The following is a 19,830-nucleotide window of genomic DNA, read 5'->3' on the forward strand; positions in this document are numbered from 1 at the left end:
GTCAATTGTAGGTCATTAATGTTTATACGAGACATCCCATTTACTTACCTAATATTAGATGGCCTCTTTATTCTGGTAGATAATTTCCAGAGGCAGCATTAGCAGAGATAAGAGGGCAGACAAAAGACATGAATAGTCCCATTAAAAAGGATATATCAAGGAATTTTTTTTAAATCCAATTCCTTAACTGTAATAGTGGATAAGAGGGCAGATAAATATATAAATGATTATTTTTTTTTAGGGAAATATATAGGTGTTAAATTGCCAAAGATAATACTCCCTTTTATTTACTGTTGGAATTTTTTTTTTTTAATTTCTTAAACTGACAACCAGACAAGCACCTCTTGTTAGCTCCTATGTATACTGAATGGATTGCCAAAAGCTTAGCCTTTGACATGTCATTTTACAATGTTCAAATAATCAATCTGCTCCTTATTGGCATAACTTGCCATTAAAATGCATCAGATAGTGTAATTCTGATGAGATTGGAATGCAGAAGGTGAAAGCCAAGGAATATCAAAATTCAAAAGCTTGTTGGATGTCAATAAATATGTTGCATTTCTGGGAATTTCTTGGCAGGAAAGTTGAAACAGACTCGGAGTAATTCACTGATAACAGAGTCCTTTTCAAGAACAACAAAATGACACTCTCATGGAAGCAGTTCAGAGAAAAGAGTCTGCCTGACATGATTAATTGATACCTCTACATTGATGGTTGAAACTTTCAGACTATCATTTTGATTAAGCAGAATGCAGAGAGATTAGTGATTTTCCAGTAGACAAGGTTCCAAATATATGGAAGTCTTAAGATCTTACACAATGAGCTAAGAGGAAAGAAAAGAAAAACTGACAGTTGGTATTTTATCATTGCATTCCTGCACTCTCCATACTCAAAATCTTCTAATTCCAATATAATCATTCACTCCAATTAAGATTTTCTGTCACATAGCCTTATTTGAGTTGTATAACAGGTAAAATTGTGTGTACAAACAAAATACAAAGCTTGCAAGACGAATAAACATATCTACAGTAGCAAATGTACAATTAAATTTTACTCAGTAAGAGCGAGAAACCATGAATGTACCATGTCCAGGTGGTGGCCTGACAAAGACCATCAAGAGCGCGAGCTAGGACCAGTATCAGGAGAAGTCCCATAGGATCAATGGGATTTCCATCTTCATTATCTGACGATGACTGCATACAGCAACAGCATCACATGATGAGAGTGAGATGAGGTGATTGTTAAATAGAAGAGCTTGGAAGCACCACATAACACTAGAGAAAAGCAGCTATAACATTAACTTCAAAGTTCTAATGTACTCGGAATGGGTTCTGAATGCAATGTTGTGAAGTTTACCAACCTTCATTGCTCTTTCCGTTACATGGGGAGCTGACCAGACTAAGGGCATCCCTCTAACTTCAACTAAATAAAGTTCTGTCTAGTCCAGTCCATTAGTTGCACCCATGAGACACCAATTACTGATCATTGATTATTAGTCTAGTAGAGTATCCTGGTCCTTAGATGGAGAAGGGACATAACTATGTAATTCAGAATGACCGATAACTTGAATTTTGACAAGAAAAATATATGAAAATAATCAGTAATTAATTATTTCAAACCCTTACCCCATTATTCTCTTCCATATTACAGAATTCGAAACTCAAAACAAGAGGACTTCACAACAAATACGGCATACTCTGATGTCTGACATAAATGATTAGAATGCAATTATAAGATGGCCTAATAGCAGCTACTAGGACAAATATCCTATGTACAAAAATAAATAAATCACACTGCACAGTTTATTTCAGTAGTTAAAATGGAAAAGGAGCTCACTTAATTTATTAGCTCAAGGAATTCCGGGAAGCTTGGATATTTAGGCTCCCATCCAATCTCAACACGAGTCTTTGAGTTATTCATCCTCTTACCCAAAGGATCATCTGTGCCTGAAATCAAGATACCACTCAGTTAGATTAAAGATCAGCTTTATTTTCCCAGAACAGATTATCAAATTGCCTGTGAAGCCCTGGAACTTCTTGCTAAACTTTCTGCTTCGGTTCATACAATCCATTATCTCTTGCCTGCAGAAGGAAACTTTCGAACATCAGTTAATATATTTACGGATGACAGATACAAGGACAACTATTGCCGCATGTGGTGAATTGTTTCCATATAAAGAATGCCATAGTTAAATGTGTAGGTGAAGAAAAGGCAGTCAACTAACAAAGACCTGGATAGAGGATGATTATCACAACCCACAAAGAGACGTTCACGAAGCTTCTTTTTCATAATTGCTATCGAGAGCGAAGCAGCATCCTGCAAAGCATAAGTTAGTACTAATATCTAAATTCTAAAACCTACAGACTGAGTAGTGCACCCTAAATTCAATCTGGAAACTGCTGAAATTATGGTAGTAAAACAGTATATCTATCATGTTTAACATGGATAGCTGTCATATGTTTATTAGAACACAATATGATTCATTGATTCTTATACAGTTATACTGCTTTCTCCAGAAAAATATTATCCATGGCATCCCTTGCAGTGGGGGATTTAATAAAGAAGCTTAATATTAACAACCGCATTACAAAAACTATAAGCACATGATTTTACGGGAAAAGCAGAATGATGTCTTGTTATGGGAAACATTAAAACAAAGAGATAAAATTTCCTTTAAAAGGTAAAACATGACAGTTGTTAAACAAAGAATTGGACATATAAATACTGTTTAATCTTTTTAGGCTAATTTAATCCCTAAGTGGCCACATAATGCCAGCTTAACACAGTAAATGAATAGACAATCATCTAATCATGCTTTAAAGCCAATCCAACAGCTTTCTAGATACACCAATGAAACCAATATGAATTTCTAATCTTCCAAGATAAAAACCACATAGGAACATGGCATTCTGAATATCTAGGAAAAGAACGTGTAAACTTCATACGGTGGTATTCACCATTATTCAAGCAATCTATATTCTTCCCTGCCTAATAAGTCCATAATATCTTTCTTCTTTCTTAGACTCATCACTCCTACATGTTCACCGACAGCAATTCAGGATTCGGTTATTTATTTCTCACAAACAAAGCCTTGCATCTTTGTAATCCTAAGCATTCCACTATGAGTATCACCTGCATTTCAGGGGCACAGAGCAAAGATGAATCTCAATTATACTGGTTATAGGTTTATAGCATCTCTTATCATGGTATTATGCCTCATTGACATTATATAATAAGATTGTAAAAATAAGCCTGCTTTATTTCAATGCAGGAAATATAATCTCAATATGGTAGCAGTTCATCCTTGACTCAGCAGGCAGATCAAAAGCATTTTCTATTAAAAAACTTTATCCATTATCGGATCAATGGGATATAATATGCATCATCATACACTGCAAACTTCCATTTCAAACCTGATTTGATGTTTAAGCTCATCAAGAATAATTTAGGGTCAATTTAATTCTCCACCATGGAAGAACATGATAATGTAAAATTTATGAAATCTAGTACCAGATTATATTTCATTAGACAAATACACACAGAGAAAGATTTATAGATGTTGTGCATAAATGCTGATATATCAAAGAGAAGTTGTCGATTGACCTCATAATGGATAAGATTGAGTATATGATCAGGACGAGAGTCAACAGTTCCTTTCTCCAACCAATAAACATGAGCACCTTTATCTGCTTTGTGAAAACAGTCAAGGAGAGAGCAAAATTGGAACACATTTTCATCCAACATTATACTTCTCTGATTTCTAATGCATCTGTCTCAACAATAGTGCACAATCGCACATATTTATTTTAAGGATATATATAGCCCTGCTAGCCTCAGAACACATCCTCCAACTTCCAGAACTGCTTCTTCTGCTCTTAGAAGTACATCAGTCCGAGGACTTCTACCAATTGGCACTACTGGAGACTCCTACAAAATGATGAAAGATAACAAAGAAAATATTATTGTTTTACCATGAGTGTATGCTACACAGTTGCAAGAGGTAAAACTTTACTAATTAAATCTACTACAAGAAAATATGAAGTTTAACTACTGAAAAGAGAACCCATTGTCATAATTTAAAGTATTAACTCATTAGCGCCCGTTTACTTCAGGAATAAATTATTTCATATTTTGGAATACAACTCTTTATTCCAGAATAACAAGCTATACATCATAATAACTCTATTCTAGAATACAAACAATATTCATCAAACTTACATCTTATACCATACACTAACCCAACTACTAATTTACTCTTGATATTCATTTCATCAACCTATTTTATATTAACATGATAATTTCATAAAAAAAGATATTTTTTCGTCTTTTATTTTATTTTATATCACATCAAACGTAATTATTACACTCTTATTTCAGAATATAGGTTACAAAAAAATAGTTATTCTTAGAATAAATACCTTATTTTGAGAATAACAAAGAGGAATATCTATTATAGAATTGACCTTATGCCTAAAGTAAAAGAGGACTTAAGATTCTTGTATAATTTGAAAAAAATTAACATGATATATGAGATCATTTAAATCAAACTAAACAAATATGAAAAGTTCTAACTAATGCAAATGAGATAGTTAATACTTAATAGGTAAGAAAGTAATTCAGAGCATAACTATGGATTCCATGAGAATGCGGAAAGTATATTTTGTTATGGGTAAAACAACCTCAATTTGGGTTACACAATAAATCATGGTAAAATAAGAACGAGGACCAAAAAAAACTGATTGAATTGGAAGGAAAAAGGGACCATGATCTCCTAGCAGGTAAATAGAGTTTGAATGGGAATTTGTGGAACTTGATAATCTCAAGTAAAATGTAACTTAAGTCTCATTAAGCATGGAATAATATCTCTAAATCTGCAGAAACGTCCACCCTAAAACCAGAAATAGTAGAAGTTAGAGAGGTGAACTTGTACAGGATCAAATAGTTTAGACTGCAAGTCAACATTTAGCTCAAATTTCGCCTTCCATGGGAAAATGATTCTCTCATAAATCACATATTGGTACAATTAAGAGCACCGGCATAGCCGATGGTCAATCTCATAGACAAGTCCAAAAGGTTTCAAGACCATAGAACAACTCAAATGATTTACTTATTATGCATTTTCCAATCTTCTCTTTAGGTACTATATTATAGGGTTTATGTTTCTATTTAGAAGTCGCAGTGCATTTACAAGCAAGTTTCTTAGGAGTCATATCTAAATCAGAAGACATTGTTTCAGACTTTCAGTGCCAATCGGCTGAAAAGGGATAAGAATTATAGGGTGATTCAAGTTTGCTTTACTGATCAAACTCATGTTCTGGGTTGTACTTGTTCTTTCTTCACTACTAAGTTCTAATTACTCCCTAATCTAGTACCTTTTCTACTTACCAGAGTAAAACGAAGCCTTTCAATGATTCTTATCAAGGCTATTACTAGGTACCTGACAAGATAAATCAATTGCTATGATATAGTCAACAAAATGCAGAAAATGTTAAGTCATCAAAAATTAAACTCACAAAAGATGAATTTATCCAGACTTTGGACTTCAGAGTATGACAATAGCAAACAGTGTGATCACTGTAGTGATAATTTATATTAGATGTAAAACCTCATCACAGAAGCCATTGTCGCTGCAGTCATATGCAGCCGTACTAGATGTAAAGAGGAAAGAACCTTCACCACTCCAGTTTGATGCTGCCAATCTGCACATATTGAATTCAAACATATTATTCATATCAACCTTCTACTTCAATGACTGCATACAACATCTTATCAAAATGAAATATCAAATATAAAATTAAATTCCAGTAAAAAAGACATCAAAGCCTAACAACACAAATTTGCCATGTACTTAAATGTAAAATCATGTAATAAAATATATGACAATTATTTATTTTAAGAATACTACTACTCCACAATAGCAGAAGGACAAATATAGAAATCTCAGATATTATAATCTATAATTAAGAAGTTGGTTTACACTCAACTGTCTTCATATTTCTAGGAAAAAGCTGGTATGACTAAAAATGACTATTTATCATGGCAAGTTTGTGCTTGCTTGAATGGCAACATGTTAGCATTATAGACTGCCATTTACCTGACATCACCCTGATAATCTGCAGTTCGAGATGGAGGAGCACAGAAAATAACATAAGGAACTTTACAAGCAGTTGTCGATCCTTTTAGTGAAGGAATGATCCCAATTTCAACCAACTCATCATGATGATCTGTACTCATTGTCTGACCATAGATTTTGCTTCCTGGATGTTCCTATTAAGATAAGAAAGGAAGAAGACTTTTCTTATTTTGATTAAAATATCACACGTCACCAGGATATTGAGGAAGCAATTAGGATAATAACAGCTTCAAGGATAAAAAGAACATAAGATATTTGAAAGCAACAAACTTCAAGCATGAATCACAGAATACTGTCACAAATTATCAATTATATCATACATTTGCCAAGTCAAAGGGGTATAGCCATGTCATGGAAGAAGAATATATTTCTGAAGTAATAGGAAATCTGACTGTTCCATAAATGATGTGGTCATATCTGTATTAGGACGATTTTCTTTTATTTTCTCAATGAATCAAATCTCGTCCATCAAATTTATCAAATCTAGATGTTTTTAATCTCTCAAAATCTAGATGTCAATAGGACAAGACAGAACTTCGCACTTGCAATGACAGTGTTGTCAAGCAGGGCGACGGAAAAGCATAGCTGCTTGCTTTCAAAATAATAAGTACCATTGTTATCCCTTTGCCCCGTAAAGAAATGAAAGAAGATACTATTTGTGGTTACTATTTACTAATACATAATGTTTAATACAGCATGAGGATAAGATAGATACCAATGATTGAAAAGCAGGTTGTTCAAGTAACTAAATTAGGAAATGAATTCACACTTTGACAATTCCATGATATTCACAGAGTAGGCATGTATCTAAACTTGAAAGAATTTTCCACGAGAATAGTAAACAATCATATAATGTAAATTGCCTCACAAAACTTAAGCTATCAGTACAACATAGTAAACACTTTTCCAGCATTACTCATGCTGAAAAATAGCATCAATAAGATCAGGGTTAATAAATTTCTAACAGCATAACTAGGTTGATTCACTTGTGTATTTTTCATCAAATTACATCCTTCAGCCTCTTTAGGATGAAAGTTCACTCTTTAATTGATAGAAACTCATGGGCCCTGTTTGGACAATATGGCAGCTATACAGATGATTTCTTTGAGTGGGAAAAGGAAAACAAGATACACTGCTTGTGTGCAATATAGTGACACAAAGGACAGGATAGTCCAAGGTTTGTGTGCACTGCTGTCACGAAAAACAGTTCAGACTAACAAATTTTGATTAGCAAGAAAAATTTAGGAACCGGCATTCATCTACAATTTGCATATATGTACATATGTGTCTGTGTGTGTTGTATTGTAATATATACATGCACAACATGTAATGTTAACAGTTAAATATCTTAGAGTAATTTGACAAAACCTTTTGCCACTCCTTGGCCACAATTCTACCAAGTACACCAGGCCCCACAATCAACAAATCATTCTCTCCAACAACACCAGGAGAAGATATCTTCAATCCTGCATCATTAAGTATGTCTGCAGCCACTAGTGTGAGAAAACAAGCTTTAAACATCCTTTTTTGTCAAGCAATTTATCTTTTGATAAAATTGTTGTAAACACTAACCATTTCATTAGTAGATAAAATGATAGACAACATGTGGTCCAGACATGCAGAAAAGAGGCATCATGGACACAAAGAAGGAACACGTAGAAAGATGATTACAGAACTTGTCTATTCTAAAATAATGAGAATGAAAGTAAACCTCTTTCTGCTAATTACGATCTTCTCACTTTACATTATAGATATAATTAATAGGTCCACCAATGCTGTCTTTCTGAGTGTAATGAATCCCAAGTTAACAAATGCATGTTACAGCACAAATTTCCATAGTAGAGAAGGGGACAAAAATTTATGACTAAAATTGTGGGGAAGCAGAACCCTTGAGAATCTTTTTAACAAATGCATGTTACAGCGCAAATTTCCATAGTAGAAAAGGCAAATTTATGACTAGAACTGTGGAGAAGCAGAACCCTTGAGAATCTTTTGAGAAAAATTGTATGTATAAATGGAAAGTTGGATGTCATATAAAACTAAGACATCAATGAATAGCTTAATACTGTTTTCTTTTTCATGATTGATGTAACAGACATTCTTAACACTTTCCTGAGGAAAGGAAATTCTGTATCCTTTTGTGGATTCCTTATAGATAAAAGAAGGGTAATTTTCTATTAAAAGAGTAATGTTGCATTCCAGAAGAACCATGGCAGGTGCAATGGTAGCAGTAGAACTCCATTGATCAAACTGCATGAGGGACACTCCATTGATGTCAAGAATTTATAAATTCTCCAAGATGGACCAAACCCAAGATAATTTGCAGGAAGCAAGGATTACCAAATTGGAACTACTAGGAAGTTGTAATATTATTAAGAAAACAAGGGTTCTAAAAACCCCTGCTCTCTCCATGTGTTACAAAATGGAGCCGACCTGCATATTATGCAGAGTGGTTACCGCACAGTCCAGGAGTCCTGTGTAGGATTCTAGCCTATATTAAAACACTGAGGGATATGATTCAAAAGATATCTCCACCACACCGCACTAGGAAAGGAGATAGCCCTGGATTGCACCTTGGAAGTCATACAGCAATTATTCCTGCATGAGAGGCCACCTACCTTCTTTACAGCTATGCATTCCTCCACATGCCAAATATCCTCGACGCATGTTGCAGCATACAAAAATAAAAACTTTTTTAAAAAAAAGCATGCACTATTTTACTGTTACATTGAGTTTCTTCTTGAAATTTGTGAATTTATAGTTAATTATCATTCGACCTGGTTAATTATATACAATCGTAGACTAGAACAATAATTTCTACAGAATTACGCCCTTTTCTTCGAAAATGTTCCGATTTCCACTGGTTCCAGTACAGAAAAGTAAAACCACAAATCATGTAGCAGCACTTCATCTATCCCAATCCTTCCTTCGTGTGAAAACAACTAGACCGGTGCAATTCTTGTCCCTCTCCGTTAGTTATCAAGAACATAACTTTCACGCTAATTAGATATCCAAGATTACAAAAGAGATACCTTTCCCTACCAAGATAAAATTTTGCATCCGACCCAACTCTAGAATTCGCATAACAATGTAGAATTCAACAGAACAACACCGAATCTGGCATCATTGTATCGAGCTGAAAAAGAAGAAGAAGAAGAAGAAGAGGTGCTTACCGAGAGGGGGAGAAAAGGAGGAGGAGGAGGAGGAGGATGCCATCGAGATGCGATACCGCCCTTTGGGGCAAGAGCTGGGTAATGGGGAACGGAGAAAGGAGAGGAGCCTTCTCGGAAATCGGGAGAGAGTGTGCGAGGAGGAGAGACGAGGAGAGAGGAGAGAAATGGGGATCGGAGACGTTGAGACGACTTCCATTGGATAAAGCAATAAATGCTTGAGGAGAGGATATATTTGCACTTGTTTACTACTGGGAGTTGGGTAGTCGTTTGGTAGGAAGAGGCTTATTGGGAGTATTAATATTGGGATTAGTGGAAGAAATTATAAGTGTAACTAATGAAATTTTTTTTTTTTTTTTGATTGGATCCAAAAGTTTATGTGTTTGAAATCATCAAAATAGTTTTTTTTTTGAAAAAAAAATCCATTATTCATGCATAAGGTTTTTAAGAATAATTTTGAATGCACCTCTTAAATACAATTATGTACTTCTATATAACTATAATGATTACTTAGAATAATTTTATATAAAAATTTATATTTAATTACGAAAAAGTATAATTAATAATATTAATAAAAATAGTAATAAAGAAGATTGTTCTATAATCACTTTTAATGTACGACAAGTATTTTAACTACAGAGTAGTTTGGTCAATTCCTACTAATAAAATTCCGAAGAGAATTTTTGCATGTTGATGAAAAAAAAAAGATAATTTTTTTTATTTTTTGCTAATAGAAATCTTACTCTCTCTCTATATATATATATATATAATTTATTGCACCTAACTGTTTATGATAAAATTTTATGCATAACAGTCATTTGACTTACCTTAAAATGATGAGCGTTAAATTGTAAAACATATTTAAGAGAAACATATTATGAAAGAAGAGCTCCTTTGATTGGATGCATATATATAAATTACAGTTAAAATAGCCATAATTTGAAACAAACACCACTAGTAAATAGCTATTAAATTTCTCGTCAATTTTAATTAATCTACTATCAAATATTATACTTAACATCACATCAAGCCGCCTCTAAAATATTACGTTATCTTTTTCACTGAAAAGAAGAGAAAAATTAAGTTATATCACATCAAGATATATTATTAGATATTAAATAGTAAGCCAGATTCTTCTCTTTATCTTCAATTTACTTGCCCATTGACTTGTAATTTGTAAGTCGGAATCTTCTCTTCAATTCTTAATATTTAATGTCTCAAAATTTCTATACTTAACAAACAAAAGTTATCTGTATTGTGATTTTTGTAACAACAAGTAATTTGAAATTGAATTTTTCTATATCTTATGGTTCTTTAAAATGAATCTTATTACCGGCCGTAGAGAGAAATTTAGCAAGAGATTGGATAGTTCTTGATAAAATTAGCACACATTTTTTTTTAAGAAAAAAGACAATTTTATAAATTTATTGGATAATCGTCGGGTTACAAAGGGCTTCTTAGAGTCGGAGGCCAAAATTTGTACAAGTCCCCGGGTATAACCCCCATCTCAAGTACAATCAAATCCCGAGCATCTCCCCCTATTTGCTAGCCACTCCAGCCTGTTTGGCTTCTCTATTAATGTGATTAATTTTATAATTTTGATAATTTCTAGTTAGATGATTAATGTCTTCAATAGTGGATTCAATGACCCATAATGCCAGTTCATTTCCCTTCAGCATTCTAGTCAGTCTCAGAGAGTATGATTCCAGCAAAATGTCTGTCAACTCTAGGTTCTAAATAGCCAGGAGAGCCTCCCAAGCTGCTGCTGCTTCCTCTATTCCACATCTTATACTTGCAAGGATAGCCATGACATTAGACTATTGAACAATGAAACCCTCTCTCTTTTTCAACCAAAGACTATCCAACCATCAATCACCAAAACTAAGATTGACTGACAAACGATCCCTCACAGAATTCCGAAGGGTTGTAGCAACATGACAATGGACAAAGAGATGGTAGGACTCTTGGCTCTAGGGAACAGACTGAGCAAGAAGCATCAGTATGACTTCCGTAGGCCAACCATATCCTCTTCCATCCCTCCGAGGCCATCGGAAGATTTCGAATAAAATGGTAAGAAAATTTAGAGGAGATATTACTTGACCGGTGAAGTTTTCAAATCCAATAATCTTCACGCTACTAAATGGGTAGGATAATAGACAAGATAGAATTGCCCAAGTGGGGCCCAAAAATTCTCATCAGAGTTCCATTGACCATTACTTACGAGGTCCTGATAGCACACTTAAATAGAGTTCGAATAGAAGCTTCTTTCTATATATATATATATATATTTTTTTTTTTTTTTTTTTTAAAATTTAATTCTATTTCTTTTTGACTTGTTCAACATCCAATCCAACTCCCATTAGCCCCAAAAAAAGGACTATTTTTTACTCTTTTGAAATTTAATAACTAAAATATATATATATATATAATAATAAATAAGATTTTATAACATATCCTGAAACATTAAGTACGAGAGTTTACTGTTTTGACAAAGCGGGTTACAATCGGTACTTTTAATGTTTTTTTTATCTCATTATAAATGATTAAATCATTAAAAACAAATTATTATTACTTCAAAGAATTTTTGAGGTTTACGATAGAGACAAGAAAAATTATTAGCCATTAATTGGAGCACGCGCGATTGATTTCATCACCATTTCATTCAAATAAACAATAGCAATAGCAAATTAAAATTCTCATAATACTAATTAACATGAAAATCTTCTCATCAACCAAACTAAGCTTTTTAATTTTTTTTTTCTAGACAAAAACTTTAAACTTTATTAAATACAAATAAAATAATAATAAAGTAAGAAAATAAATAATAAATAAATAAGCTCCGGAGCATAAACTAAAAGAAACACAGACTTATAGATCTTCGCGCTTGCATAAGTTATTGTTCGAAAGTAACTTACAAAATGAGATAATTTTTTTAATATTTAAAAGTGAAACTATGGATATAATTACTATAATTTGAGATTCTATGTCTATCAATAATTTTGGACACAGAGAGGAGAATCAGAGCAACGACCTCCTAAAATCCATATATAATCAAATTATAAGCCGATAAAAGCCCCGAGGGTTGAGCTAATCAAACACGACGAGCGATTTAGATCAATCAATTTGAAACTGAGTTATTTGATTTTGACCAAATGTTGCAAAAATTCCCAACTATCCCAAATGAACGTATCATCCAATCAATCCTCTGACGTGTCGTTAATATTATTGGCCACCTATGTGGGCCCAAAACCCCATCCAAATATCTCTCAGCAGTTTCCTATTTTACCCTCATATATACTGGTAATAAATATAATAATATCCTTCTATTCCTAAAGGTCCCACCTCTTTTCTCTTTATTACTCTTTTACCGCCTTCTCCTCCTCCTCCTCCTACTCCTCCTCCTCCGCCTCTCAAACTCCGCGAACTCCAAAGACTACTAAAAGAAGGCGACGACCTCAAAACCCTAGTAAACCTGGGGGTTACCACTCCTCTACTTTGCGGGAGCCCCGATCCGTCGGCGATGTGGTGACATAGGCCATGGGCTGCGCCTTCGGTAGACCGGCTTCGCCCGCTCCATCCTCCACCTCTCGCGGCGAGAAGAATCAGGCCGCCGACACAGGGAGGAAGCTCCGAGCCGCCTTGACTAAGATCGAGACCGCCACCGTCGCTGGCGCCGGCGGCGAGGCTAAGGTCGAAGTTGGGGAGCCTCCAGAGAGGCCGCGCCGGCGGCGGCGGCCGGACCCTAGGTTGAGCAACCCCCCAGGGCACGTGCGCGGCGAGCAGGTCGCTGCTGGGTGGCCGCAATGGTTGTCGACTGTCGCAGGGGAGGCCATCAAGGGCTGGACCCCTCGCCGCGCTGACTCCTTTGAGAAGATCAACAAGGTAAGAGCGTAATAGACTAGAGGAAAGGCTAGTTCTGGTCTTTTCGGTGCTGTATCCGTAGTTTTGATGCTAAAGGTGACACACTTTTTGGGAATTTATAGATTGGACAGGGGACTTATAGCAATGTATACAAGGCCCGGGACATGTTGACTGGTAAAATTGTGGCGCTTAAGAAGGTCCGGTTCGATATTTCGGAGTTGGAGAGTGTTAAGTTCATGGCCAGGGAGATCCTGATACTGAGAAAGTTGGATCACCCCAATGTCGTGAAGTTGGAGGGATTGGTGACATCAAGGATGTCGCATAGTCTTTATTTGGTGTTCGAGTATATGGAGCATGACCTTGCTGGCCTTGCGGCAAGTCCCGAAATCAAGTTTACTCTGCCTCAGGTTTGATCTTTAAAGATGCCCAGTTGGGTATGTCTTAAGACTTTGGGCTTTCTTTGGATTTCTGTATGAAAGTAGTATGCTTTGAGCAGGTGAAGTGTTATATGCAGCAGCTGCTATTGGGGCTAGAGCACTGCCATAATAATGGCGTGCTGCACCGTGATATCAAGGGGTCCAATCTCCTACTTGATAATAGTGGGATACTTAAGATTGCTGATTTTGGGTTGGCTGCATTCTTTGATCCCAAACACAAGCATCCCATGACTAGCCGGGTGGTCACGCTTTGGTATAGGCCACCGGAACTTCTCTTAGGGGCGACGGATTATGGTGTGAGCATAGACCTGTGGAGTGCAGGATGCATTCTGGCGGAGTTATTGGCAGGGAAGCCCATTATGCCTGGCCGTAATGAGGTAGCTTTTGACATTGAATTTCTCATAGGCTTTCCATTTTGACTAATGTGTTACCTGATTTGCCAATGCCCAATGGTATAAGTGGGATAATACTCAGTTAGTTAAAAGTGCTCATGTTGTACGGATGTTCCCGGATTCGAATATCAGTGACATTGGTTTCATTGGGATACTCTTAAGCTCTCACTTCTCTTAAAATAAAAGTGTTGCCTCTTTTTATTTAATTTATGTTCTAATCCTTTCTGACTATATGGAAGGTCGCTTAGTGTCTGCAAGCAAACTGAGACACAAGGATGAGAAACTTAGAACTGAGGTTTACCATATTTCGTTAGAATTTAATGATAAAAGTTCATAACCCTGAAGGGTTGAACTGTGAGTAGGACGTCTCCTTGAATAATGTAAATATGAAATTAATTTGCAGTCTTTGTCATGCTTGATGAACAAAAGATGATGAATATTACCATTGCCAAGGGATATCATAAGCAGATTGACTTGTAATTGAGTTTATGTTATGGGAGCATGAGTTGTAGGAATCATACTTAAATGGGTAAACTACAATTTTGGAAGTCTAGTTCTTGTCAATATTTTCTTTAAATCATAATAGGTGTCCCGGGAACAATACAAGGACGGGTCTCTGGTTTTCATATATTGCTATTGCTTTTCAAAGAATCAAGAATAATTAGGTTTGACTCTTTCAGATGTAGAACTTCAATATTAGTTCTGAATTCTGATATAGTTCTTATGGGTGCTTGCTGACAGGATCAATGGACGACAAATTATTGTGCCTTGGTTCTTTTGAAATGTTCACATAGAAAATTTTATTAAATGCCTTTGCAAGAAATTGATTCATGTTAAGTTCTCACTTTTAGAGATGCTTGTGTCCTAAGGCTGTTAAGAATGTTGGGAATAGATAAATGTGGCATCAAAAAATTTACATACTGAAATCTTCACACATACTCTAAATTCAACATCATAGGCAATTGAAAAGTATTACCAATTTACCATATATCGAGACTAATATGGCAACGATATCGACCCATTGAGAAGAAGTCATTGCTGGGTTTTGTTGACAAAACCTTATATAAAAATTAGTTTTCTTTAAATCTATATATTAGACGTTTTGTTTAAATGGGCTAATGTTTGAGTTTGTCAATGCAGTGTTAAGTTGGCAATTCTTCTTTTTCATGTGACTTGGTATTTTTTGAGTATCACTAGTAAGGTTGTTAGAACTCAGTCTTTGGGGTATAGCAAGACACTTAACTGTGTCTAGAACTCTCTAACAATATATACTTATTGACTGCTAGTTTAATTAGACAAAGCTTATAGTATTCTTGATGATTGCTTCTTGCAAGTATTTTGAACACTTCTGAAATATGAGATGGTGATACCCTACAATATTTCCTGATGTACATGCATCTCAGTGGTATTGAAGGAACATTTAACTGCTTGATTCTTCAAGCGCAATGCAGCTTTAGCAGACTCATCTGTTGTTTTTGTTCCTCAATTCATATTTTCTTGTTATTTTGCAAATCATCTGTATTATATTTTACTGCAGATGCGCTCCTTTTCTATTTCAGCTGCAAAAATAGTTGTAACCCTTTCACATTTATAGGTAGAGCAGTTGCATAAAATTTTCAAGTTATGTGGATCCCCTTCAGATGAATACTGGAAGAAGTCAAAGTTGCCACATGCTACAATTTTTAAACCCCAACAGCCATACAAACGTTGTATTAAAGAGACATTTAAAGATTTTCCGCCACCATCATTGCCATTGATTGAAACTCTTCTTGCAATTGACCCAGCTGAACGTCAAACTGCAACTGCAGCATTAAGAAGTGAGGCAAGTTTTTCCCTGACTATTTTATTTTTACTACTTCTTTATTGCTTCCCTGAATAACCATTATGGTGCTGGAAACAGAATGGTTCTTGATTCTATAATAGCATACTACTCGGCATAAGATACCGAAGTCGCTTTAAAGGGGAAAATTTATTTTATTCTGTCTTTATGTCATTTTAGTAGTCTGTATATTACATTCTCTATCCTAATAATCATTCACAGACCTCTTTGGAATTGTGATGCCATGAACCTCTTTGGTGAATGGCATTTGTCCATGCATTCCTGATAGCATGATCATTTCCATTCTGAAATACCTTCCCCGCTGCATTAGGGACCAGTTCTCATGCTCCCAATTTGATAGCCTGGCATACTATGTTATTACAGACTCAGCACATTTGGCACATGCAACCTACATCTAGTTCTATACTATGTGACATAACATACCATTCTTGCATAAACTGTTCAACTAAGCATAGTTGCCGTTTATATTTGGTAACATGTATATTATTTTTCCTTTTATGTTTTGCCTTTTGCAGTTCTTTACAACTGAACCTTATGCCTGTGACCCATCAAGCTTGCCACAGTACCCACCAAGCAAGGAGATGGATGCCAAAATGAGGGATGAAGAAGCTAGAAGGTTCTTAGTTATCTACCTTGTCGACTTCTTTGATTTGTACATGCACCTGTTTAGGCCATTTTGTAGATCCTTCTTAGTAAACCTACTAGATTTTCATCATGAATGGTTATTTCTTTTCCGATTATATTGGAAATAAGATTTCTCGGGTGGAAAAACCAAAATCCAGCATGAAGTTATGCGTTTAGTTGATTTCAACAGTTTCAGTGGAAACAGGTGAATTACCAATTCCTCGGTTGGCTTCAGACTAATCCTAGCTGAAATCGGTTGTTCTCATCTTCATGCTCTTAAAGGGATTCTTGGGATGGTAAAACCAGTTCGGACTTGATTCAGAATTTCAGAGTTTGGTAACTTCACTTTCGTAGAGTTTGCGTACTCAATTCTACTCGATGGTTATACCATCAATTGCTCAAACAGAGAACTAGCATTTAGTAGTGGGAAGTTTACGTGGCAACTTTCATAATGTCACATTGGCACACCATTTCTTCCTCCCTCTTCATTTTATGCATTGCTTTTTTAACTACTTTACATGTTTCATAGTTTTACTTTATGTTCTAGAAGTGGCCTCAAGTATTGATGTCATTTTCTTGGTACTCCAACTTTAATTCTTGATTTGTTGGGCAATTTTGAGTTGCATATACTTGTGCCTGACATGTTTTCTTTCAGATTTGTGGAATGACTTTGGGCCTTCTCTTAATATCTGCATAAAAAATAATGTTATCTTCTTTATCAGGTTACGACATGCTGCAAGGGCCAACGTCGATGGACCAAAGAAAACGCGAACACGTGATCGAGCTCCCAAGGCAGTTCCGGCTCCAAATGCTAATGCTGAACTCCAAGTAAATCTTGATGTATGTTGAAATTAAGTCTCCTTCATGTGGTCTAAGTACCTATTCATGGAATTATAGAATATGAGGAAATGAAGCCTTAATTCTTATGTGAAATTTGATCCATAAGGAACTCTCTTGTCATCATCTTTAAACTAGTAGCCACTGTCCTAAGGATTAGTACATGCGCTGCATAGGTGCAGTGCAGGCTTTTGTGGTTCCTGTGCCTCCCCCTAGGTATAATGGATATGATTTTTTAGTGCATATGTGTATTTTCTTGAACTACTATTGCTATATATATACAACATGTCCTTTTATAGAGAGAAGCATCTATCTTCCATAGTTCACATTGAGATTGATTTCTTCTGATTTCCAACTTGATCTGCATATAGTTATCAAATGAGTACTATTAACTATTAAGTGCCGAATGCATATGCACCTGCATATGCGTCCGCACACTATATATGTGCTATGTAGCCTCTTGACTCCCCACTCCCCCAGTATACTGCAGTTGCCTCTTCGAACATTGCCCATGGTCACGGAGATTGTTGCAGTAATTATGCTTCAGAGCCCACTCTTGGAATCCAACAAAATATCTTCAAAATCTGATTCTGTTCCCACTGAAGCATAATAATAAATAAGTATACTTTGGCATCATAGGTGCTCTTTTGACATGTATTCTCCTTGTATATGAGTAATCATGTGTAAAATGAACTTGAAAGGAACAAATTTATTTCAAGAGTATATCATCAGACGTTCAGATTAACTACTACAAAGAGAGTTGAATAATTATAAAGAAAAAATGCTATTTAGTTGACATGCACAAGAATGTTGATGTTCAATGCTTCTGCTATTAACCTGCCATTTTGACAATTGTATATAAGGGATCTTGTGGCAAAGACAGGAATAACTGTCTTTTGTTCATCTTCCTGATTGGAAAGTTTGATTTAGTAAGAGTACCATTTGGACATTAACAAGTTCGTATCTTCTAAATAGTGTTTGCTTTATCCTTGATTAGTCATCTTATACATGTTGATGTCAGTAAGGTTCGTGATACTGTTAGCAGCCTTCTGTTTACTTTTTATTATAGCTTCTAGCTGATGTCATTCTGGTTTGGAAAAATAGTGTCGGTTCATCTTGAGCCCTCTTAATCTTCGTCAACTTCAATGCTCCTTAATGTGAGCTGTAGTGATGTGTTTTTACTTCTATTCAACATGCTGTTTTTAGATATTCACAAAAGTAACATACAGAAGTAAAGATAACAGTAGCTTTTGAAGCACGTCTGGCTACTCTCTATTTGTTTATCAAGGAAGTAGCAAAGTCTGCACTATACTATTTAACCAAGTAATCTTGCATATTACAGTGTGAAGTGAATGCAGCTTTTTATGTCTGTCATTATAATGTGAACTTCTTTTGTGCTAACAGAGAAGGCGCCTCATAACACATGCCAATGCAAAATGTAAGAGTGAAAAATTTCCGCCGCCTCATCAAGATGGAGCGATTGGCTACCCGTCAGGTTCTTTGCGTTATATGGATTCGACATTTGATGCACCAGAAGATTCCTTTGGTACAATACTCCCCTACCAGAAGGACGGTGCGACAACATTGTCTGGACCATTAGCCGATCCTGGTGTTGCAGGCCATCTGAGATGGAAAAAACAGGCTGCAGGCGATATCCGCGTGGCTGCTCATTCTAAGCAGCTTGCTGGTGCACATTCAAAAAAAGAAACAAAGAAAGACAAGAGCAGCACAAGGATCAGATAGGAATACGAAGTCGCAGTTTGTCTGAACACGAACTCAATTCATTTCACTGAAATTAGATATGAAGTAAAGATCCCTAGCTTTTCTTTTCATATCTATTTTTTTTTCTTCTTCTTTCCTTTCTTTTCAAGTTCTTTTGTTGGTTACTATTAGCATTTATATATGGGCCAAAACAACAACTTTACATGTATATTTTTTTTTTCTTTTCATTTTGGTATCGAAACAATCTACAGTCTAGTTATGAGTTGAATAAAATGTTGTGGTATTGCCACATCCATTTGTATTTAATCTCCCCTGACAATTTCCTGGTGATGTTTTACTATTTTGTTGCACTGAGATAATTCGCAAAGAGATTAACTGTGCATGTATTTCTGCATCCTACTTCAGGGCTATCAATTATCATACTTTGTTCAGGTGATTTAAAGGAGAAACTATAAGTTGATATTTGTGAGCAAACAACTTAATAAGTGTGGCAATTGGGACTGTCAGGTTGGGCTAAGTCGGACCAGGTTAAATTTAAATAAATTAGACTTAAACATATCAAATGAGTTATTCAAATCTATATAATAACCTATTAGAGTTATAAATATATAATTTAGTCCATAAACAAATTATATATTAGTTTAAGTTAAACAGATTGAAATAATAAAGGAAAACACAATTTATTTAACAACCGAAGCTGATAAATAAAATCTAAATCTATTTAAAACCTTCTGGTAAATAAATGGACACCAAAACCTTGGCCTACCTGATCCAAATTAAGGACAACTTAGATCTTTGCCAAAGAAGAAACTTA

General features: G+C 35.3%; 2 protein-coding genes across 3 annotated transcripts; one reads left to right on the forward strand and one right to left on the reverse strand.

Annotated features, from left to right (window-relative positions):
* Positions 1-886: 886 nt before the first annotated feature.
* On the reverse strand, positions 887-9,549 carry LOC140791545 (uncharacterized). 2 transcript variants are annotated; one of them, XM_073142172.1, is made up of 10 exons: positions 9,307-9,549; positions 7,502-7,626; positions 6,095-6,267; positions 5,606-5,699; positions 3,816-3,927; positions 3,604-3,692; positions 2,231-2,316; positions 2,017-2,081; positions 1,837-1,946; positions 887-1,193 (listed from the first exon to the last, which is right to left on the reverse strand). In XM_073142172.1, the coding sequence occupies exons 1-9, from the start codon at positions 9,500-9,502 to the stop codon at positions 1,837-1,839; spliced, it is 1,050 nt and encodes a 349-aa protein (XP_072998273.1). In that variant the 5' UTR covers positions 9,503-9,549; the 3' UTR covers positions 887-1,193. The 2 variants fall into 2 exon arrangements, with proteins under 2 accessions (XP_072998273.1, XP_072998274.1); XM_073142173.1 differs by having other exon boundaries at positions 7,502-7,617; positions 9,307-9,546.
* Positions 9,550-12,637: 3,088 nt separating this feature from the next.
* On the forward strand, positions 12,638-19,322 carry LOC140791544 (probable serine/threonine-protein kinase At1g54610). Its single transcript, XM_073142171.1, has 7 exons — positions 12,638-13,185; positions 13,287-13,571; positions 13,661-13,978; positions 15,588-15,815; positions 16,349-16,449; positions 17,180-17,297; positions 18,699-19,322. Exons 1-7 carry the CDS (start codon positions 12,841-12,843, stop codon positions 19,035-19,037), a joined length of 1,734 nt encoding a protein of 577 aa, XP_072998272.1. The 5' UTR covers positions 12,638-12,840; the 3' UTR covers positions 19,038-19,322.
* The last annotated feature ends 508 nt before the right edge of the window (positions 19,323-19,830 follow it).

This window comes from Typha latifolia, chromosome 6, assembly GCF_019914945.1.
Source record: "Typha latifolia isolate L0001 chromosome 6, TyphaL0001v2, whole genome shotgun sequence".
Taxonomy (NCBI): domain Eukaryota; kingdom Viridiplantae; phylum Streptophyta; class Magnoliopsida; order Poales; family Typhaceae; genus Typha; species Typha latifolia.